The sequence below is a fragment of the Carassius auratus genome, unplaced genomic scaffold, assembly GCF_003368295.1.
Source record: "Carassius auratus strain Wakin unplaced genomic scaffold, ASM336829v1 scaf_tig00020682, whole genome shotgun sequence".
Lineage (NCBI taxonomy): Eukaryota > Metazoa > Chordata > Actinopteri > Cypriniformes > Cyprinidae > Carassius > Carassius auratus.
The window spans coordinates 63,862-88,455 of record NW_020525044.1 but is presented as its reverse complement, the minus strand read 5'-3'; the positions used below and the strand labels follow the sequence as shown (position 1 = coordinate 88,455).

Sequence of the window (24,594 nt, the reverse complement as noted above, 5' to 3'; positions counted from 1 at the left end):
ATGCGATTTATGAAACCGCGATTGTGAGGTGTGTGTGTTTATGCATGTGTTTACTGTGTGGTGTGTGTGAGCGGATGTTTTAAGGGGGTGTAAGTGAAGTAGATCTTTAAGGCATAAACTCAGTGCTCATTATAGATCAGAGGTTGAGAAGTGAGCTAACTGGTTAATTTGAAGTGATGAAATCATAGACTGTGGATAACATGCATCATTGATTAAAACTTGAAGGCCGTGTATCTGTACTCTGTCACGCAGACAGTCTCCATCCAAACCTTTAGTGTCTCATGGTCCAGAAATTACAGGGAATCGAAGGTACAGGAATCTAAGACTACAGCTCACAATAGAGTTTCATTGTGCATGACAATAAAATAATGCAATAAATAAATAAATAAAAATAATTCTATATAATTTTAATATTTTTTTTCTTTTAGACTCCCATAAAAAGTACATTTAATAGTATGTTACTGTAAAATTACATTAATGTCCCACTATCTACTTTTCCACTGTAAGATAACTTGTTTTGCTGCATTTTTACAGTCTTTTATTACCAGTATGGCCATATTAAAAATGTATAAACATTTTAAAATAAATAAAATGTGGAAATTTTGTCTTTGCAACTAAATTAAATAAACTTAAGTGGAAGCAATAAAATTACCTGAAAAAACAAATGCATTTAAAACCCAAAAAATACAAATTAAACTTGAACAGTAATATATATATATATAAAAAAGACAAATGCACATACTGAACAAAAACACTATAAATTAAAATAAAATGAATTTAAATTAATTTATAAAATAGGGAATAATATATGTGGGCCTAAAATGAATTATAAAATACTAAAATGTATTAAACAACAAATGTGTTCATATATATATATAGGGATGGGCAAAATACTATTTTCTATTTAAATGAATTTAATCTTAGTATTTTTGTAGTTTCAAAATACATAAAATACTTTTTGCCAAACAACTTCTTTATTAGACAGCTGATTTCTGGTATCAACAAGTATACAACTTCTACTAGAAACAAAAAAATACTAAGATACATATATCATACATTTCTTAAATATATATCTGTTTGTATTTATATCTATAAATATACATAGTACACCCACATATATATTTAAACAAACTTTTATTTTGGATACGATAAATGGTGACAAATCAATTTGACAGCACTATATATATGATACTTTAATTATTATATTTGCATTAAAATATAAGTTACGTCTGTGGTTCTCAAAGTGGGGTAATCAATTACATATACATTTTAATTTAACCTTTATTCGATTAAAGTTTTTCTTTGCATTTAAGTACAGTAATTTTTTTTTTTTTTTTTTTTTACTTTTAGGTACAACATATTTTAATTTATCATTATTTCAGTTTTTTTATTTATATGTAAGCACATGTGGCTGACAACAACAAATATTCTTCTGAGGAATAAAACTGCCTCATTTCTGAACTCTGCAGAGCTGTAGCTGAATAACTAGGACTGCTACGCTGCAGTATTTAAATGAGGCAGGTGTGAAAGCACCCTTAATGTTGGTCATTATCATGGTACTTGGTATAAAAAGACTGATTGTTTATGACATGTTTACTTTCTCACTTCTCCTTTTTTACATTTGCTGTCTGTCTCTGTTACTCCTTCTTTTCTTCTCTTCCGCCTCGTCTCTCCTTCTCCTCCTCCCTAATACTCTCAGTTCTGGTTTGCCCATCTTTGCGTGAACATCACACGGTTTTCTCTCTGATGTTTCAGGATGAACACAACAAGCAAGGACATCCATGAAGGTAAAGACAGAGGAGCTAGCCGAGCGCTGATATTTGTCTGAACAACAATAGTTTTTTAGTAATAGTTTTTGTAATTGTGGGTATGTGTAGATGTTTTAATATTTATTTAACATCTTATCTAAACATGAAATACAGTGAATGTTGTTTTTGCTCTCTACTAATTGCCATGTAGTTTTCCACACTGTTAGTTTATGTATATTTTTTCTGGTGCTAGATATTTGTACTGATGTTTTATGGTGAGAGCTTCAGCAGTGTAAAAGTTACTTCAAAGAAAATACAGTTTCTGTGCATGGTGTAAAAGAAAGGAAACGTGTGGCAGCTGCTGAGAAAACTGCACGCAGGTCCTCCCTTGGGATCTGTCTGTGAGCGTGTGTGAAATGAAACCGAGTAAGACTGAAAGTGTGAGGGTGACACATGAAGCAACTTTAGAAGATGATGCTTTTCACAAGAAGTTTGTCAAACCAAGTGACAAATCCACAATTCCGCAAGTCATGACATTCTTAGAATGTTTCTTCCTTGTTCTGTAATTTCACTAATGAACAAGGTTTATATTTTAAATCTAAAGAAGAGATTAAATGTGTTTGTTTTAATCCAACTATTTTGATTCAAATGTTAACAGATTTTTTATTATTACTTTAAGCTAATCAAAATAATTGTAACAATTTCACCTTCCTTTTTTAAAGTTAGATAATATTCATCTTTTTTTTTTTTTAAGGGATTTAAGTTGAAATGACTTAAAAACCAAAAGCCAATCTGAATAACAACTGATTTGTATTTATTTATTGAAACTTTCAATCATCATTCAGGACAAATTTGGGAAAAATCTTTAAAAAAAATGTTTTTTTTTATAGTTTCCTTTCCTATAGTTTTTTTATAATTGGAGCGGTTCAAGACTTGGCTATTTTGTAAGTTTGCCACCTGAACACACAGACACACACAAAAGAGGACTTGATTCAAAGCATAAATTGAAAAAAAGAAAAAGAAAGATTTGGGTTCACCGCTGTTCTCAAAAATTGCTAGTAGATTTAATGGTTAGAAATAAATGACAAGATTTGATTAAACTCTGGTACACTGTACATTATGTAAATCATAGCTTCACTTATATGTACAGTACAGACCAAAAGTTTGGAAACATTTTAATTTTTTTGAAAGAAGTTTCTTCTGCTCATCAAGCCTACATTTATTTGATCAAAAATACAGAAAAATTATATATATATATTGTGATATATTATCACAATTTTAAAAAAATCGTTTTTAAATCTATTATACTTTAAATTATCATTTATTTTTGTGAGGCAAAGCTGAATTTTTAGGATCATTATCACACGATCCTTTAGAAATCATTCTAATATGATGATTCATTATCAAAGTTGGAAATAGTTCTGCTGCTTAATATTTTTTCATAACATGTGATACTTAATAAAAAAAAAAAGCAATGTTTTTAAAATATAAATATTTTGTAATAACAATGTACACTACTGGTCAGTAAATTGGGGTCAGTATTTTCTTTTTTTTTGTTCATTTGTTTTAAATAAAATCAATACTTTTATTCAGAAAGGATGTGTTAAATTAATAAAAAGTGATAGTAAAGAAAATATATTATTGGAATATATATTATTATTATTTTTTATTTTATTTGGAATAAATGCAGTTCTTTTTAACCTTTTATTGATCAAATATATATTAGACAGCAGAACTGTTTCCAACACTCATAATAAATCAGAATATGAGAATGATTTCTAAATAATCATGTGATAGACTGGATGTTACATGTGACTCTGAAGGCTGGAGCAATGATCCTGACAATTCAGCTTTGCATCACAGGAATAAACTTTTTTTTTTAAAGTATATTCAAATAGAAAACTATTATTTTAAGTTGTAATAATATTTCACAATATTACAGTTTTTTTCTGTATTTTTGATCAAATCAATGCAGGCTTTATGAGCATAAGAAAATTCTTTCAAAAACATTAAAAATAGTAATGTTTCCAAACTTTTGGTCTGTACTGTGTATAAAACACTGCACTTCTGGTTAGATGCTAACTGCATTTCATTAGCTCTGTACTTGTGCTCTGGATAATGACAATAAAGCTGAATCTAATCTGATCTAAACATGATATTTGTGAGGTAGAAAGACTGAAATAGTATTTTCTTGTAAAATGTTCTCCAAAAATCTTTATTTTAATTACAACTTTTTTTTACAGTGAGTTTTTTTTCTGTACTGTGTACACAGCCTGTGTACATTTATATAAACCAGCATGATGAAGTGAACTTTCAACTCCTGGAAAGAAATTAATTTCCATGATCCATTCATACATGTCCACAGGCTACAAAAGAGTTATCACAACCACGTTTGACAGTGTGTCCCACAGCAAATCAAGTAAAAACTTACCTTCACATAACACAGCTGTCTGTGTGTAGCATTACGTCATTAGATATCAGATGCTGGTTCACTTATTCATTTCTTTGTGTGTTGTTTAGCATCTCGACCTGATTGGTTGCTCTACACAGTTCCAGCTTCAGCCTTTCTGATTGGAATTGTTGTGTTCACGTACATCTGCAAAACACAGCGTCCCAGGAACAGCAGATGTACTGTAAACTCACCCAAACACTTACGCAGAGAAATACTCAACACAAACTAAAAATAGATGATTGATCTAAACAAACACATTTTTCTTGCAGTGCCCACAAAGCAGAGGACAAACACAACTGGACATTTTGCCACACACACTGACAATGGGTGATGCATTTATGTTTTCCAATACATTTTCTTTTTCTTTCAGTGTAAAATGGGTAAATGTTTGCCAAAACGCACACTTTATTCAGAAATACCTTAATACATTTTAATAAAATTACTTAAACATTTTCACACCCTCAGTCCATCCAAGATGTAGATTAGTTTGTTTCTTCATCAGAACAGATTTAGAGAAATGTGGAATTACATCACTTGCTCACAAATGGATCCTCTGCAGTGAATGGGTGCCGTCAGAATGAGAGTCCAAACAGCTGATAAAAACATCACAATAATCCACACCACTCCAGTCCATCACTTAATACCTTGGGAAATGAAAAGCCGAATGCTTGTAAGAAACAAATCCATGATTAAGTTGTTATTAACTTTAAATCATCGCTTCTGGTCAAAATCCATGATAATCCATAATAATCAAAGTTCATAATCCATAATAATGCTTCCTCCAGTCAGTGAAATAGTCTTATTTTGTCCTCTCACATTAAAATCCAAAACCATATTTGTTTAGAGCTGTTTTGGACTGATTTCACTTGTAAACCGCTACTTGATCTACATATACATTGTATATTTCTCTCCTGATTCAGATGAGGCAATCTTTCCACTGGAGAAATCAATCTCATGGATAGAGGACTCGTATTATACCAAGCATAGCTTTAAAGTTAAAAACTATTTAATGATGGATTTGTTTCTTACAAACACAAAGCTTTTAGTTTCACAAGATGATGGACCTGATGGACTGGAGTCATGTGGATTACTTGTGGATTATTGTGATGTTTTTATCAGCTGTTTGGACTCTCATTCTGACGGCACCCATTCACTGCAGAAGATCCACACTGGTCAGCAAGTGATGCAATGCTACATTTCTATGAATCTGTTGCCTGCGGGTGAGTATATCTTCAGCTTATTTTCATTTTTGGGAGAACTTTTACAATTACTATTAAATCAAGCCATGCCCTTGATTTTCGAAAAGGTTATTTGATGTTTTTGAATGTGTGTGTTATCACAGGTACATTAAGAGCGGTGCTCAGAGGTGTATGGAGAGCTCTGAAAACAACAAGAAGGGTAAAATACTACAGTGTTCAAATCTCAAATCACAGTGTTCAACATAATATCTCTATGTAAAAGATGATTGACATACAGTGCCACAAAAAGAAACCCTAAAAAGCTCAGTCACTATTTTGTCTGCTTCGACAGATGAGACGCAGTCATATGAGAATGTAGAAGCAGCTATCTACAGCAATCAAGACAAAGTCACATACTATGTTTCTGCAGATGAAGGTATTTCCTGATCAACAGTAATTATGTGAGTGGTTTTACTGTGCAATTAAATGGTGGTTGGTTTTAGATTATCTTACCCCAGATGCAATTGGGGAAGAGGAAGCTGTGGGGCCACAGAAACATCGCAACACCCTACAAATGCCTAGCAATCTGACAACTACGGGTGAGTGTGAAAACAATACTTTATATATATATAATATTCAGTACACTGCAAAACTTAGTTGAATTTAAGTTTGATTATTGTATTTTTTTAATTTTTTACATTATATATATATATATATATATATATATATATATATATATATATATATATATATATATATATATATTACTATTACTATTTAGGTTTAATTTATACTTGAGATTCAACTTAGATTTTTATTTATTTAATGCTTTAACTGGCATTTCTAATTTTCATTTCGTTTAGGTATTTTATCCAGGATTTCTATGTTAATTTATTGGATTTATTTCCCTTAGCAATTCAAAAAAAATTTTTTTTTAGATTTAGCTAATTATAATAACCCTGTATTATACAGCTCTGAAGAGGACAGAGGCAAAAACATGGTCTATAATATTTCATAGCATATTTATTTCATTGAATTTTTTTTTTTTTCTAATTAATGAACATGATCACTATATATTCCAAAGCTTTGACTGCTTATTAAAGCTCCTCTATATGAAGGTCTTAATGTAGGCCTGAAGAAAAGGACATGACCCGAGTTGTGTTTGGAGTCTGATCTGATTTCTCTCCAGATGGAGAGTCGTATGAGAATATGGTGGAGTGTGTATATGCTCAGCCTCGCAAACAGACACAGAAGCTCCGACACTCCACTGTAAACGACGGTGAGAATCTGATATTCTATTAACTTCAATATATAATAGACAAATGAATGTGTGGTAAACTCTCTTCAATATGCCACAGATTACATAAATCCTGATGAAGATGGAAAACAAGACACTGGTAAAGATTTCACTGTGTTTTCATATATGCACATGTGCTGTATGAAATATTGTAAGAACTGTCATAGACAAATGAATGTGTGGTTATCTCTCTTCAATATGCCACAGACTACATAAATCCGGATGAAGATGGAAAACAAGACACTGGTAAAGATTTCACTGTGTGTTCATATATGCACATGTACGGTATGAAATACTGTAAGAACTTTCATAGACAAATTAATGTGTGGTTATCCCTCTTCAATATGCCACAGACTACATAAATAGTAAACAGCAGCCCATGGCACCATGGAGGATGGTGAGTGTGTGTTTATCAGGTGTTGAAGACATGCATGTCTCTTTACATGTGATTAAGCGTGTGTGTGTGAACGCTTGTTTCAGATTCATATGAGAAGATGAATGGAATCCCAGTCTCGCTGCAGATAAAGAAGAGATGGAAGAAGGCCGTGTGAATGAAAGAGATGCAGAGAAATGGACAACTACAATCAAAATGCAATTAACTGAGAGCTTCTTTTTAAAATGTAAACCTTTAGGGGCAGCTACTGGATGACAACTAATTATATATATCTTTTAAATATAAATAGCCTATATCAATTATACATTACATAAAAAAACAACAACCTTGAGATTGAAATCAAAATGGACTACTTGCTTCAAAGACTTTTAGGGCACAATTAAACACAGCAAAGAAACAATGACACACAAGCCATGTTTCACTTTCCAATCAAATCCTGAATTGCACTCAAAATGTTGCATGGCATAATATTAAAAGGTGACGATTTTTTTTTTTTTTTTGTTAATCTTTTTATAATTGTTTTTTTATATATATATTTGTATTACGTTGTTTTTTTTTTTTTTTCTGTTTCTTTCTTTTGGCCCCTTTAAAGTCACACTATGCACATTTTCGCCGCTAGAGGGCGTATATTCAAAATAAACAAAGACAACTACCCAGTGGCCGATGACGCTGTGACTGAGTGTGGAATCATGGGAGTTGTAGTCTTCATCCTCACAGCCGATGCAATCCAACGGACTTGTGGTACTCGACCAGAAATCATGTTCATGATTTATTATCGTAGTAGAATGAAGACTGCGGTCAAGCCAGCCGCCAAGTAGAAAAGCACGGTCAATCTAGCCGCCACGTTATTTCGAGGGTCGCGTATAAACTACGTATTACGGTAACACCGTCAGAGAACTGATCTGAATGGAGTGTTCTTCCAGCGATCGCTAGTCCGTTACTGTCTGCTGCTGAAAACCAAAATAAAAACCCTCGAATACTCATATTACAAAATAAGAACAATAATATATGCTTGTTGCATCTCTACATTGAAAAGCTATACAAATAAAAGTTCTAGAATGCACAGACAGAAAGTACAGTGTCAGCTGCATGCTGCTGCATCTACTTTAAAAAATCTATAAAAATTAAAGTTATAGATTGCACAGGCCACTTTCACCTCAGATTGAGAGTACACCTTGCCACAATGTCAGCTGCATTGTTTCAGGACAGTCTGATGTGTAATTACAAAATAAAAGCCTCCCAAATGTCATAAAAAAGCTGCTGCATCTACTTTGAAAAATGTCAATTTAAAAAAGTTATAGATTGCACAGGCCACTTTCACCTCAGATTGAGAGTACACCTTGCCACAATGTCAGCTGCATCGTTTCAGGACAGTCTGATGTGTAATTACAAAATAAAAGCCTCCCAAATCTCATAAAAAAGATGCTGCATCTCTACTTTCAAAAATCTATAAAAACTAAAGTTAAATATTGCACAGACCACTTTCACCTCAGATTGAGAGTACACCTTAGCACAATGTCAGCTGCATCGTTTCAGGACAGTCTGATGTGGAATTACAAAATAAAAGCCTCCCAAATCTCGTAAAAACCTGCTGCATCTATACTTTGAAAAATGAAAATTTAAAAAAGTTATAGATTGCACAGGCCACTTTCACCTCAGATTGAGAGTACACCTTGCCACAATGTCAGCTGCATCGTTCCAGGACGGTCTGATGTGGAATTACAAAATAAGAGCCCCCCAAATATAATAAATGAGATGCTACATCTCTATATAAAAAAATCTATAAAAATTTAAGTTATACAATGCACAGGCCACTTTCACCTTAGATTGAGAGTACACCTTACCACAATGTCAGCTGCATCATATATGGACGGTCTGATGTGGAATTACAAAATAAGAGCCTCCCAAATCTCATAAAAAAGCTGCTGCATCTCTACTTTGAAAAATGTAAATTTAAAAAGTTATAGATTGCACAGGCCACTTTCACCTCAGATTGAGAGTACACCTTGCCACAATGTCAGATGCATCGTTTCAGGACAGTCTGATGTGTAATTACAAAATAAAAGCCTCCCAAATCTCAAAACAAAGCTGCTGCATCTCTACTTTGAAAAATGTAAATTTAAAAAAGTTATAGATTGCACAGGCCACTTTCACCTCAGATTGAGAGTACACCTTGCCACAATCTCAGCTGCATCGTTTCAGGACAGTCTGATGTGTAATTACAAAATAAAAGCCTCCCAAATCTCATAAAAAAGATGCTGCATCTCTACATTCAAAAATCTATAAAAACTAAAGTTATAGATTGCACAGACCACTTTCACCTCAGATTGAGAGTACACCTTGCCACAATGTCAGCTGCATCGTTTCAGGACAGTCTGATGTGGAATTACAAAATAAGAGCCTCCCAAATCTCATAAATAGGATGCTGCATCTCTATATTCAAAAATCTATAAAAATTTAAGTTATACAATGCACAGGCCACTTTCACCTCAGATTGAGAGTACACCTTACAACAATGTCAGCTGCATCATATATGGACGGTCTGATGTGGAATTACAAAATAAGAGCCTCCCAAATCTCATAAAAAATATGCTGCATCTCTACATTCAAAAATCTATAAAATCTAAAGTTATAGATTGCACAGGCCACTTTCACCTCAGATTGAGAGTACACCTTGCCACAATGTCAGCTGCATCGTTTCAGGACAGTCTGATGTGTAATTACAAAATAAAAGCCTCCCAAATCTCATAAAAAAACTGCTGCATCTCTACTTTGAGAAATGTAAATTTAAAAAAGTTATAGATTGCACAGGCCACTTTCACCTCAGATTGAGAGTACACCTTGCCACAATGTCAGCTGCATCGTTTCAGGACAGTCTGATGTGGAATTACAAAATAAGAGCCTCCCAAATCTCATAAATAAATTGCTACATCTCAACAATAAAAAATATATAAAATAGAAGCTATAGATTGCACAAAACCATTCCACCTCAGATTGAAAGTACACACTGCCATAGTTCCACATCGTTTCAGGACTGTCTAATGTGGAATTTTTAAATAAGTGCCTACCAAAATTCACAACGTTGTGTCTCTGCAATCAGAAACCTCACACTTCCACTGTATCCAAACACACACACACACACAAGCACTTTTTTTTTTACAAGACAAAAAATATTTGAAGACATTGTCTACATACACACAGACACACACATATATACAGGCCCCCTTTTATTACCCATTTCTGTGTTGTTTTTGAGGTTTGTGTTCTTGAGTGTTTGCTGCTAAAAAGCTATTTTTTTGTTTCATCTGACCATAGAAGCCAGTCCCATTTGAGGTTCCAGTAATGTGTGATATCTGAATATGCTTTAGTTTGTTTTTGGATGAGCTAGAATAATTTTTCTTGTAACCCTCCTAAACAACATGTGTTGATGTAGATTTTGTTTGACAATTTTTCTTAAGGTTTTCTGAGACTTAACTATTTTCTACAGGTAAACAGGTAGCCTGAAAGTGGCCTGTGCAATCTATAACTTTTGTTTTTATAGATTTTTGAAAGTAGAGATGCAGCAGCTTTTTTATGAGATTTGGGAGGCTTTTATTTTGTAATTACACATCAGACTGTCCTGAAACGATGCAGCTGACATTGTGGCAAGGGGTACTCTCAATCTGAGGTGAAAGTGGCCTGTGCAATCTATAACTTTTTTTAATATACATTTTTGAAAGTAGAGATGCAACAGTTTTTTTTTAGATGTGGGAGGCCTTTATTTTGTAATTACAAATCAGACTGCCCTGAAATGATGCAGCTGACATTGTGGCAAGGTGTACTCTCAATCTGAGGTGAAAGTGGCCTGTGCAATCTATAACTTAGATTTTTATAGATTTTTGAATATAGAGATGCAGCATCCCATTTATGAGATCTGGGAGGCTCTTATTTTGTAATTCCACATCAGACTGTCCTGAAACGATGCATCTGACATCGTGGCAAGGTCTACTCTCAATCTGAGGTGAAAGTGGCCTGTGCAATCTATAACTTTAGTTTTTATAGATTTTTGAATGTAGAGATGCAGCATATTTTTTATGAGATTTGGGAGGCTCTTATTTTGTAATTCCACATCAGACTGTCCTGAAACGATGCATCTGACATCGTGGCAAGGTGTACTCTCAATCTGAGGTGAAAGTGGCCTGTGCAATCTATAACTTAGATTTTTCTAGATTTTTGAATATAGAGATGCAGCATCCTATTTATGAGATTTGGGAGGCTCTTATGTTGTAATCTCACATCAGACCATCCTGAAACGATGCATCTGACATTGTGGCAAGGTGTACTCTCAATCAGAGGTGAAAGTGGCCTGTGCAATCTATAACTTTTTTTAATATACATTTTTGAAAGTAGAGATGCAACAGTTTTTTTTTAGATGTGGGAGGCCTTTATTTTGTAATTACACATCAGACTGTCCTGAAACGATGCAGCTGACATTGTGGCAAGGTGTACTCTTAATCTGAGGTGATAGTGGCCTGTGCAATCTATAACTTTTATTTTTATAGATTTTTGAAAGTAGAGATTCAGCAGCTTTTTTATGAGATTTGGGAGGCTTTTATTTTGTAATTACACATCAGACTGTCCTGAAACGATGCAGCTGACATTGCGGCAAGGTGTACTCTCAATCTGAGGTGAAAGTGGTCTGTGCAATCTATAACTTTTATTTTTATATATTTTTGAAAGTAGAGATGCAGCAGTTTTTTTTTTTAGATGTGGGATGCTTTTATTTTGTAATTACACATCAGACTGTCCTGAAACGATGCAGCTGACATTGTGGCAAGGTGTACTCTCAATCTGAGGTGAAGGTGGCCTGTGCAATCTATAACTTAGATTTTTATAGATTTTTGAAAATAGAGATGCAGCATCCCATTTATGAGATTTGGGAGGCTCTTATTTTGTAATTCCACATCAGACCGTCCTGAAACGATGTATCTGACATCGTGGCAAGGTGTACTCTCAATCTGAGGGGAAAGTGGCCTGTGCAATCTATAACTTTTTTAAATATATAATTTTAAAAAGTAGAGATGAAGCAGCTTGTTTATGAGATTTGAGAGGCTCTTATTTTGTAATTACACATCAGACAGTACTGAAACGATGCAGCTGACATTGTGGCAATGTGTACTCTCAATCTGAGGTGAAAGTGGCCTGTGCAATCTATAACTTAAAATTTTATAGATTTTCTGAAATAGATGCAGCATCTCATTTATGATATTTGGGGGGCTCTTATTTTGTAATTACACATCAGACTGTCCTGAAACGATGCAGCTGACATTGTGGCAATGTGTACTCTCAATCTGAGGTGAAAGTGGCCTGTGCAATCTATAACTTAAAATTTTATAGATTTTCTGAAATAGATGCAGCATCTCATTTATGAGATTTGAGAGGCTTTTATTTTGTAATTCCACATCAGACCGTCCTGAAACGATGCAGCTGACATTGTGGTAAATTGTACTCTCAATCTGAGGTGAAAGTGGTCTGTGCAATGTATAACTTTACTTTTTATAGATTTTTTTAAATAGAGATGTAGCATCTCATTTATGATATTTGGGGGGCTCTTATTTTGTAATTACACATCAGACTGTCCTGAAACGATGCAGCTGACATTGTGGTAAGGTGTACTCTCAATCTATGTTGAAAGTGGCCTGTGCAATGTAGAACTTAGATTTTTATAGATTTTTGAATATAGAGATGCAGCATCCCATTTATGAGATTTGGGAGGCTCTTATTTTGTAATTCCATATCAGAACGTCCTGAAACGATGCATCTGACATCGTGGCAAGGTGTACTCTCAATCTGAGGTGAAAGTGGCCTGTGCAATCTATAACTTTAATTTTAATAGATTTTGTAATATAGAGATGCAGCATCTCATTTATGAGATTTGAGAGGCTCTTATTTTGTAATTCCACATCAGACCGTCCTGAAACGATGCAGCTGACATTGTGGTAAATTGTACTCTCAATCTGAGGTGAAAGTGGTCTGTGCAATGTATAACTTTACTTTTTATAGATTTTTTTATATAGAGATGTAGCATCTCATTTATGATATTTGGGGGGCTCTTATTTTGTAATTACACATCAGACTGTCCTGAAACGATGCAGCTGACATTGTGGTAAGGTGTACTCTCAATCTATGTTGAAAGTGGCCTGTGCAATGTAGAACTTAGATTTTTATAGATTTTTGAATATAGAGATGCAGCATCCTATTTATGAGATTTGGGAGGGTCTTATGTTGTAATCTCACATCAGACCGTCCTGAAATGATGTATCTGACATTGTGGCAAGATGTACTCTCAATCTGAGGTGAAAATGGTCTGTGCAATGTATAACTTAAATTTTTATAGATTTATTTTTATATAGAGATGCAGCATCCCATTTATGAGATTTGGGAGGCTCTTATTTTGTAATTCCATATCAGACTGTCGTGAAACGATGCATCTGACATTGTGGCAAGATGTACTCTCAATCTGAGGTGAAAATGGTCTGTGCAATGTATAACTTTAATTTTTATAGATTTATTTTTATATAGAGATGCAGCATCCCATTTATGAGATTTGGGAGGCTCTTATTTTGTAATTCCATATTAGACCGTCCTGAAACGATGCATCTGACATCGTGGCAAGGTGTACTCTCAATCTGAGGTGAAAGTGGCCTGTGCAATCTATAACTTTTTTAAATATATAATTTTGAAAGTAGAGATGAAGCAGCTTGTTTATGAGATTTGGGAGGCTCTTATTTTGTATTTCCACATCAGACTGTCCTGAAACGATGCAGCTGACATTGTGGCAAGGTGTACTCTCAATTTGAGGTGAAAGTGGCCTGTGCAATCTATAACTTTAATTTTTTATAGATTTTCTAATATAGAGATGCAGCATCTCATTTATGAGATTTGAGAGGCTCTTATTTTGTAATTCCACATCAGACCGTCCTGAAACGATGCAGCTGACATTGTGGTAAGGTGTACTCTCAATCTGAGGTGAAAGTGGTCTGTGCAATGTATAACTTTACTTTTTATAGATTTTTTTATATAGAGATGTAGAATCTCATTTATGATATTTGGGGGGCTCTTATTTTGTAATTCCACATCAGACCGTCCTGAAACGATGCAGCTGACATTGTGGCAAGGTGTACTCTCAAGCTGAGGTGAAAGTGGCCTGTGCAATCTATAACTTTTTTTAAATTTACATTTTTCAAAGTAGAGATGCAGCAGTTTTTTTCTTAGATGTGAGAGGCTTTTATTTTGTAATTACACATCAGACTGTCCTGAAACGATGCAGCTGACATTGTGGCAAGGTGTACTCTCAATCTGAGGTGAAAGTGGCCTGTGCAATCTATAACTTAGATTTTTATAGATTTTTGAAAATAGAGTTGCAGCATCCCATTTATGAGATGTGGGAGGCTCTTATTTTGTAATTCCACATCGGACTGTCCTGAAACGATGCATCTGACATCGTGGCAAGGTGTACTCTCAATCTGAGGTGAAAGTGGCCTGTGCAATCTATAACTTTAATTTTTATAGATTTTTTAAAGTAGATGCAGCAGCATGCAGCTGACACTGTACTTTCTGTCTGTGCATTCTAGAACTTTTATTTGTATAGCTTTTCAATGTAGAGATGCAACAAGCATATATTATTGTTCTTATTTTGTAATATGAGTATTCGAGGGTTTTTATTTTGGTATTCAGCAGCAGACAGTAACGGACTAGCGATCGCTGGAAGAGCACTCCATTCAGATCAGTTCTCTGACGGTGTTACCGTAATACGTAGTTTATACGCGACCCTCGAAATAACGTGGCGGCTAGATTGACCGTGCTTTTCTACTTGGCGGCTGGCTTGACCGCAGAGACTGGAAGGCGGTCGATGTGAAACGAAGCCACAGCACAAGCACACGACAAAAATACCTACAAGTTGCTTTTAAGATGTCCTGTTCAAGCTTTTATTTGATGCGATCTGGGTGGAGAAATTCACATTGTGTTTAGAGATAAACTGGTAAATATCACAAAAATGTCCTGGTCCTATATTACTTTAAAATTTTAATTTAAATGTATTACTTCTACATAATTAATGCAATTATTTGAATAGTAACGTTACATATTTATATGAAATTTATGTTACTTAACATTTAAATAATAATTTTCATATATTACATTAAATCACAGTACTAATTGTTTATTTATGCATTTTTGTTTAATCTCATTTCATAAAGTCTCTTTGTGAAATTCATTATCTGGGTTGCAATTTTCAAGAACTTCCTGAACATTGTTTTATTGCTGTAATAATATTCAAGTAAATGTGACAATATAGACTCCATGAATGAGATTACTGTCGAAAAGCAAATTCAAACAGCTTTTTCATAATTTTGTCTTCTTACACACAATCATTCACCATCACACCAAATTGTTTTGATTTAAACATCGCACTCAAAAGCAACAACTTGAACTTTCCAAAAATGGGCTTCTCTGTTAACACACACCTTAAAAATATACAATAGTTGCAACTTTAAAAAAATCACTCTACTCTACATTTTTTCTTGTTGAAAAATGCAAGACACAAGGCTGAGTCTACAGACCTACTGAATTCATTTTATTACATTTTTTTAGACTGATGATCGGGAAACAGACAGCAAAAGAGCATAATGTGAACAGAGGATAGTGAAAGCAGAGCATGTAGCGAGCATTTTAATGTGCTGAAATGGACACAATTTATTCCACATTTCACTTGCTTTTGGTTGGGCACATGGGTTTGCAGAGACATCAGCAATCAAGACAAAGACATCCTCCTTAGCAAATAGATTTAATTTGGCGATATAAACAGGGCCGCAATTCAATTCTAGAGTGACATTTCTAGAACTTCAGTCCAAAAAGGCTTCGGACACCAGAGTCTCAAAGAGTTTCCTCTTTTCCCGTCATCTTTCTCAGCCCCAGTTGTATTTGTCGTCCTCTGACATGGAGAGGATTTCTGTGACCAGGCCTGTGCCGATGGTTTGGTTGCCGTCTCGGAGCGTGAACCTTTGGCCTTTGTCAATAGCCATGGGCTGTCTGAGGGCCAGGATCAGAGACGCGTCCTCTCCGGGCATCACCAACTCCTAAGAGACAAAGAGATCAACATACTTAAAGTAAACATTTCTGGTGCTGATATATAATAAGTATTTGAACAGCTAAAACGTACCTTGCCCGGAAGCAGCTGTACTATACAAGCCATGTCCCAGGTGTGAGAGAACATGATCGGCATGAAGTTTGTGCAGAACGGCTTGTGTCTGCCGCCCTCCTCTTTGCTCAGGACGTAGACCTGAAGACAAAGAGTTTAAATGATTGATTGGTTTGTGAAGTAGGACAGAGCTGCTGAACTGATGTTTATGCTGTTTTTAAATTCACACACCTGAGCTTTGACCTTCTGGTGCGGCTGGATGGATCCCGGTTTGCACATCACCATGCCTCTCCTGACATCCTCCCTCTTCAGACCTCGAACAAGAGCACCCATGTTATCGCCCGCCTCCGCCCGATCCAGAGACTGGTGGAACATCTCGATACCTGAGGGAACGAGCAAGAAACAGAGAAGATCAGAGTGACAGTTTAATTTCTGTGTGAAGTCGAATCATATCGCTCTTAAACCCCAAGAAGTGATTCATCGCCTTATCTCTCAGCTATTTATGAGAAATCCTCATCATTTGTTGATGTAGTGAAAATGTCAGTGTATTTTAAGAAGCCCATGGAACAGAAACCTAAGAATCAAACTAAATTATTAATAATATGTTTTTGTTGTTTTAATATTAATTCTATACTATTACAGTATGTAGTGTTTTGAATTAGCTTTTACTTATATACATTCAGTTAGTCACCAAACCAACAATTCAAAGCTTTAATCTTACACTGTTAATTGTAATAATTTAGTTAATAAAAAGAACACTATAAGACTAAAATTCAAAGACATTTTCAGATTAATACACAAAAATACAACACTTTCTTTGTGTTTCCATTTAGCTTCCATAAAAGTGGTTAATACATTCAATTTCAGGCTTTCTCCTTTAAATATGTTAATGCACTGGACAAAATGTTCTCCAAAAACATATTCAAACACTGAAGGGTGTTAAGAGAATCAATGATGTTCAATGTAAGATCCATTCCAAATACATTAACCATATTTTGCACACTAAAGTACTGCCTGTTAAGATGCAATGCATGTTTATGCATTGAGCAGGAAATATTTTCTCACCAGTGATGACGGACTTAAAGCAACGATTGTGTCCGAGAAATTCACATTCATCTCCTTTCTTGATCGTTCCTCGCTCAAGTGTGCCAGTGACCACAGTACCTCGACTTGCACACAGAATTCAGAGTCAAACCCACACACACACACAAAATATTCATTACAGAGATGAAGCAAAAAAAGGACATTCAATCACACAAATACCACATCTGCACTACCTCAAGAAGAAAGCACACCTGGAATAGAATAGACTCCCTCTACAGGCAGCAGGAATGGTTTATCCAGATCTCTCTTTGGCAAAGGAATATAATTATCTACCACCTCCAAAAGCTTCATAATGGAGTTTACACCCAGCTCCGGCTGTCTGTTCTGAACACACACACACACACACACACACAATCATAACAGCAGCACTGAAATGTGTGATTTAACACTGTTCAGAATACATCATTCCAGTCTCTTCACCACTGCCTGTGCATACACATATTAACAATAAAAAAAGCTGTCTTCTGTTTGAATATTTTGTTAAAGCTGCAGTCCATTAAGTTTTGCATCTTTGTCGCCATCTATGTTTGAAAACCTGGAATTGCAGTTCCTTGTGGAGTTGTATTCCCTGCGTGGGTAGTGATCCAGAGAGGATGAATCTGTTTAAACCTGAATGTGTAGCTGTCAGTCACCTCAACGGTGTGGATAATCACTGTAGTTAGTAATCACAGATTCTAGCCCATGTCTTGGAATATATGAACCAACTAAGAATTTTCACAGAATATTGTCATCTGAACAAGAAACAAGTCTACCATGCTTTGTTCTGACCAACTGAGAAAAAAATAAAAAATTACAATAAATTGCGCTATCAATGGTGTTTTAATCTAATGATCGATTAGCACATATCACATCAAACCCTGCAAATTATTATTATTGTTATACTTTGTTCTCAAATTATTAATGTTAACAACATCAGCACTGCGAGACTATGAGTATAGTGTATAAGCATGTAGATTTCAATCTCTGTACAGTGTAATCTCTAATTTTCACATAATTCGGATTTCATATAAAAAAAATTATTTGAACCCAAAAAGCAAACGATGCTCCCATCGAACTGATGGTCGTTAAAATACACATCTTATGTGAACCCAGGCTCTCTGTAATTAGAAGCTGGAATATAATTTAATTTAATTCACTTGTTAGGGGTTCAAGCACGCAGTGCTGAAACCCTATTGTATTTGTTAGGATTTTTATTATTATTATTATTATTATTATTATTATTCTTCTGCCCTAGAACTGAACGTGCAGCCCAAACCGTAAGGCCTAGAGAGCTGAAATTTGGAGAGATCGTAGAGCTCAATTTGGGGAGAACTTATCAAAGTCTCAGCCCAATCGGCCTAACGGGGGCGCTACAGCGCAAAAAGCAAAAATTTTGGACATTTTTGGCCGTAAATCGTATACCGTTAGCCGTAGACTCAAAAACATGGCATTGTTGCAATCCTTGGGTTAGCCCGAACAAAAGTGCACGGCGCCTTTTTGGGGTCTACGACGCACCGTTTTCTCGCAAAATCGAGCTATATCCGAAACCTACTTTTGCGAACTAGTCCTAGGATTTTCAACCAATCAGAACCAAACCACTTCATAAATATTCCCTGGACACTCAATATCAATAATTATCAAAAAAAAGTTGAAATTTCAATTCTTACGCGAAACAGTACGCCAAAAAGCGTCTATGCTAACGTTAGCCAAATGCTATTTTGACTATAACTCTTGAACGCAATGAGATATCTTCACCAAACTCGGTACACATATGTATGAGCTCAATTTTTGGTCAAATCAAAAAAATTGCGCATCTCTGCCACTTGGGGGCACTATAAGATAGAAAAAACACATAAATTGCTATAACTAGGCAACCGTTGGCTCGATCGACTTGAAAATCGGTATGCAGTGTCTTGGTCTGAAGGGGCACAAGTACCTATGAGGACATTTGCATATCTCAAAAAACATGGCCGCCATTGGCAAAACAAATTTAAGCACCTATTTGAAAGGGTTAACGGATGTTGATCGGAACGAAACTCACTGGGTACGTTCGACTCATGAACCTTAAGGTCTGTAAGAATTTTGAAAGAAATCGGCCACTAGTTGGCGCTAACGAGTTTTATGGCTCTGTAATCACGTGGTGTTTCAAATATCAACACAATATGCATATCATTTGATAGATCTCCTCATAATGCACAACTTTGCCTCAAGAACTATTGCTGTCAATCAAATCGTTCAATTGTTATTCACAAATATGTTAAAAACCTACTTTTGCGAACTAGTCCTAGGTTTTTTGTCCGATCGGAACCAAACCACTGCAGTAATATTCTGTGGACTCTCTAGATCAATAATTATTAAAAAAATGTTGAATTTTGTCCTTTGGTTAGCTGTAAAGGGATAATTTAGAAAAAGGGGTGTGGCCAAACATACCCCAAAGCATATAAAACCTAAACGAAAACTCAAAACTTTATGAACCTTTGTAAAATCATGTAACAGATGACTCTTAACAAGCATGCAAAGTTTCATGGAGATCAGACCATAGGTGGCGCTATAACAGTACAACAGGTCTCAAAACACAAGATTTATATGGTAAATGGCCTCAAATTGTTTGAAAATGTTCATATATTCACTCAAAAACACTAAATCTTCATATCATAGGATAGATCTCCTCATTCTGAACAACTTTGCCTCTGGGACCAATGTTGTCAATAAAGCTGTTAATTAAATATTCAAGATTATTTAAAAAAGTTACTCTGGTAAACTAGTGATTGGGTATAAGCTGAAAATAAATAAAACCACTGAAGTACAATTCTCTAGACTCTGAAGGTCAATAATTATCAAAAACATGTTGAACAATTGCATTTAGACAACTATAAACCAGTAATTTTATAATATGTTCTTTTCATAGTGTACACAAAGGCCTATTAATACAAACAGAAAGCCCACATATTATCAAAACTGTGTAAAATAATGCATAATTTCATGCATGCAAAATTTAAGAGAGATTGGGCAAAAAAAAAAAAAAAACCCACTATAACAGTTATGTTTAAAAACAGTGTTGCTTGAGTAAATGCAATTTTTTAACCTCTAGATGGCAGCGGAAGACCACTAATGGGCTCATTCAGTTAAGTTGAACAGTACTGTTGAAAGGATTCATGAATTCATCCCAAAACATTAAAAATTTAACTGTTGTAACATTTTAAATCTCATTGAGTCAATGTTTTCCATTTTGTTCTTACAGATATATCAGTTTTTACTATTTTGCCACATTGTGATTACAGTTTAACCTGAAAATGACATCTAAACTCTTAAAAAGAGAAGACTTGCAATAAGTTTATTGTCACCTATCACTTATTTCAAATACCTATATCTGCAACAAAATGTTTGTGCATGTATATGTGTGTCTTTCTGTGTGTGTGTGTGTGTGTGCATATGCTTATAGAGTATACATATATTAGTCTAATCATTTACTTTCAGTGTGTGTGTCTGTCTGTTAGCCTGTTCTCCATTTTGGATGTGTTTAAATGTCATCCATGCATCCAGGTTGGCTCAGACCACCTCAGAGGCCTTAATGTGCTTGAACCCCGGAAAATGCTGCTTGCAGCTTTAATTTCATATAATCTTTCCTGATTACAATCTGCCATCAAAACGATTTTTTGACATTTAATTATTCCAGCTGCTGTGGGAATAGTCCATAGTGCCATGCTTGAATTTCTCGCAAGAACCTAACCGAACCACTTAAATTAGAAAACATTATTATATATTAACCGTTGTGAATCTGGCTAAGGTAATGCGATTGATGTACTTGCTCAAATATTGATTTTAGATCATTTTAACCCTAAAATGTTACGGACTGCAGCTTTAAATATAATGTTTTCCTGTGACATGCAGCTGTATTTCCAGCATCATTACTGTCACATGATCCTTCAGAAATCATTCTGTGATGCTGATTTGCTGCTCAGCTCTCAGTAATTATTGTTGGTGTTCAATAATTTGTTGTAACAATATTACTTAATTCTTAAATCACTCCATCTCCATTCTTACCTCCAGAGCACAGAGTGCCGATCCAATAATAACTGGTGTGTTTTCTCCGTCGTAGCCGTACTCTGTGAGCAGCTCTCTGATCTCCAGCTCCACCAGGTCCAGCATCTCCTTGTCCTCCACGGCATCGGCTTTGTTGACGAACACCACCACGTGCTCGACGCCGATCTGCCGCGCCAGCAGGAGGTGCTCACGCGTCTGTGGCATCTGACCGTCGGTCGCCGCCACCACGAGAATACAGCCGTCCATCTGAGAGGTGCCTGTGATCATGTTCTTCAGACAGAGACAGGCATTCATAATACAGATGTCATGATCGTGCATATACACACACACACACACAATAATGTTGGGTCAGTAAGATTTGTTAAAAGAAGTATCTTATGCTTGCCAAGGCTGCATTTATTTGAAAACGGTAATATTGGGAAATATAATTGGAATTTAAAAGAACTGCTTTCTATTGAATAGGTATTTAAGTGTAATTAATTTTTCTTTATTTTTTAGTTTTCTATTTTAAAATATAATTTATTCCTGTGATTCAAAGCTGTATTTTCAGCATCATTCCTCCAGTCTTCAGTGTCACATGATCCCTCAGAAATCATTCTAATATGATTTCTTCTTCTATTATTATTATTATTATTATTATTATATTTAATTTTTTTTTGGGAACCATGATACGTTTTTTTTTAGGATTCTTTGCCCAAGTCAACAGCACTTATTTGAAATATAAATCATTTGTAACATTATAAATGTCTTGACTGTCACTTTTGATCAATATAATGCATGCATGATTGATAAAATAATAATTTATAAAACATATAGTTCGGTCCTTGATTCTGATTGGTCGAAGCTGTTGTAAATTCCTCTACAAACATCTTCGCTTACTTCTGAGGAACTACATTGTTTGGTGGAAGAATACTGTTTTATCAATATCATTACACTTTATTTGCTCTGTTTTACTCTGTGAAACCTTACTACGTATATGGAATAACCATTTTATAAAAGCAATAACTCCCTGCTTACATCCTGCCTAACAATGTTTTCTCACTGTAAACCACGGATACCTAGGGCTTTATTCTCCTCTTACTGACCCCAAACTTTAGAAAGGCAGTGTAGTCATAGATATGATCTGTGTACGATACCTTAACGTAGTCAGCATGTCCGGGGCAGTCGGTGTGAGCGTAGTGTCTGTTGGCGGTGGTGTACTCCACGTGCGAGGCGTTGATGGTGATCCCTCGAGCCTTCTCTTCAGGAGCATTATCGATATCCTCATACGTCTTATAACTTGCACCGCCGGCCTCGGCAAGGACTGACACCAACAGATGAAGAAGATACACTCAGCGCACCACGTCTGATTCATCAGAGCAAAGAGCAAACTCCAGTCAGCTTACCTTTGGTGATGGCGGCGGTCAGCGTGGTTTTGCCGTGATCGACATGACCGATGGTCCCGATGTTCAAATGGGGTTTACTACGAGAGAAAACCTTCTTTGCCTCCGCTGCGAAACTCCTCCGACTTAGAGGAACCGCACACTAATGAGAAAAAAATCAAACAAAGACACATTCATACATTTCAACTTTACTTGTAAATGCTCTTATAATACTATACTCTAGTGGCATTATTTGTCAAACATTCTAATTAAATATACATAGAAGTCATTTAAACAAAAAGGGAAAATGTTAGGTTTGATAAATGTTAGCTTTAAGTATAAGTTAGTTTGGATTTAATAGTTATGCAGGTTATAATATTTTGATTTGACTTTACTCTCTATGATAATTCTAAATGACATAATTAATCTTATGCATTTCAATAAAATCTTGTAATGTGTTACGTTATATGGATATTTGCAGATGAAAACACTCACCAGTTTATAAGAGCTGTGCAGTAAACTCGGTGAGGTCAACTGCAGAGCTGGAAAAAAATTAGGGAAAATGTGCTTAATGTCACACATAAACCTAATAATTCATAAACATGAGGTTTATACTGTCTTAAGATTCAGATACGAGTCCGAAAATTGCTTTAACAATGAAAACAATTAAAAACAGGGCTCAATATCACATTAATCAACCCAAAACAAAACCAATGAATCAAAGCCCCAGTCTCTTAGCTGTCAAAAATAGCACGAGACTGAAACAATCCTAATCCATTTCCCAGAAGTCTAATCTTGACACAGGACAGGTTCTCGGTTATACATGCATGCACACCCTGATGCTTTACTGTCATTTAGGTTGCTATATCTCTGCGGTTCATGAGACAAGACTGAGGAACTTGACCTTGCTTATGAAACGCCCGAGCATCCTTCCTCTATGAACTCTGACTTTCACATATAAACTTATATATGATAGATCCCGCTCGTGGAACACTCGTAGCTTGAAAACAGTGTCAATGGCACAGGGGAAAGAAAACGAAAAACATTTAGTAACTTACCGGAGAGGCACGCGCGGATGCCCACGAGCGCAGCCATTTTGCGGACAATGACAGTCTCGCATGCGCGCGGTGACGCACACATACGCCATCAACACTGGACGCGTTTTGCGCCTTACCGTAAACATCCTAAACAAATGGACAAAAGTCGGCTCTGGCTGTGTGTGCAGCGAGATTGTGTGAGATTGTGTGCGGAGCGCATGCACGGTATTATTACTACTGCTGGGAAACATTTTGACACGCGGCCATATAAATTATACTATTAATAAACACAGAGTTTTTAAATGTACGTTAAGCGCACTTAGTTTTTCTCGTGTTTTATCTTTAATTTGTTCCTGGAGTAGAATGTGATTCAGTTTATATTTGCCCAATGGTCCCTTATCTGTGAGATATTGTATGCAAGTTAAATAATATAAATGAATACATTAAAACATTATCTACGATAAAATATCAGTAAGTCAGAAATACATAGTTGAAAAAAATAATCTGTGAAAAATAATGTAACTGATGTATTTATGTATATATCTGTAAGTAAACAAAAAAAAAATCTAAAACATCTGATATTATAGATTTTTAAGTGACATAATAATAAAAAAATTCCCGAAATAATAAATTAAAGAAATATGTCAAAACATTTCAGTTCACAACGTGCCCTTATGAAACAAAAATATATTGCAGTATATTGGAAAATATCATGTAATATATTAGGCATATATTCTTATATATATTTATTTTTTCCAATATATTGCAATATATTGAAAGCGGCAATCATTTGTATATTTTGCAATATATTATATAATATAT

At 35.1% G+C, this 24,594-nt stretch overlaps 2 protein-coding genes across 3 annotated transcripts; one reads left to right on the top strand and one right to left on the bottom strand.

Moving 5' to 3' along the window:
- The first annotated feature begins 1,418 nt into the window (after positions 1 to 1,418).
- On the top strand, positions 1,419 to 7,733 carry LOC113076532 (uncharacterized). 2 transcript variants are annotated; one of them, XM_026249228.1, is made up of 11 exons: positions 1,419 to 1,787; positions 4,269 to 4,376; positions 4,470 to 4,527; positions 5,543 to 5,598; positions 5,731 to 5,814; positions 5,882 to 5,977; positions 6,568 to 6,657; positions 6,737 to 6,775; positions 6,883 to 6,921; positions 7,029 to 7,072; positions 7,156 to 7,733. In XM_026249228.1, exons 1-11 carry the CDS (start codon positions 1,757 to 1,759, stop codon positions 7,171 to 7,173), a joined length of 663 nt encoding a protein of 220 aa, XP_026105013.1. In that variant the 5' UTR covers positions 1,419 to 1,756; the 3' UTR covers positions 7,174 to 7,733. The 2 variants fall into 2 exon arrangements, with proteins under 2 accessions (XP_026105013.1, XP_026105014.1); XM_026249229.1 differs by lacking the exon at positions 6,883 to 6,921.
- A 7,945-nt stretch (positions 7,734 to 15,678) lies between these two features.
- Positions 15,679 to 23,874, bottom strand: LOC113076538 (elongation factor Tu, mitochondrial-like). The gene is made up of 10 exons (XM_026249236.1): positions 23,794 to 23,874; positions 23,231 to 23,277; positions 22,760 to 22,898; positions 22,511 to 22,677; positions 21,375 to 21,644; positions 17,543 to 17,675; positions 17,313 to 17,417; positions 16,479 to 16,630; positions 16,269 to 16,388; positions 15,679 to 16,185 (listed from the first exon to the last, which is right to left on the bottom strand). Exons 1-10 carry the CDS (start codon positions 23,828 to 23,830, stop codon positions 16,015 to 16,017), a joined length of 1,341 nt encoding a protein of 446 aa, XP_026105021.1. The 5' UTR covers positions 23,831 to 23,874; the 3' UTR covers positions 15,679 to 16,014.
- Positions 23,875 to 24,594: the final 720 nt, after the last annotated feature.

Bases quoted from the DNA above. Each gene is read 5' to 3' on its own strand.
- LOC113076538 (XM_026249236.1), bottom strand. From the start codon at position 23,830: ATGGCTGCGCTCGTGGGCATCCGCGCGTGCCTCTCCG. The intron at 17,676-21,374 runs GTAAGAATGGAG...GTGTGTGTTCAG, and splicing joins CGGCACTCTGTGCTCTGGAG to AACAGACAGCCGGAGCTGGG. The intron at 16,389-16,478 runs GTGTGTGAATTT...CTTTGTCTTCAG, and splicing joins ACCAGAAGGTCAAAGCTCAG to GTCTACGTCCTGAGCAAAGA.
- LOC113076532 (XM_026249228.1), top strand. From the start codon at position 1,757: ATGAACACAACAAGCAAGGACATCCATGAAG. The intron at 4,528-5,542 runs GTGATGCATTTA...GTGTTATCACAG, and splicing joins GCCACACACACTGACAATGG to GTACATTAAGAGCGGTGCTC. The intron at 6,658-6,736 runs GTGAGAATCTGA...AATATGCCACAG, and splicing joins ACACTCCACTGTAAACGACG to ATTACATAAATCCTGATGAA.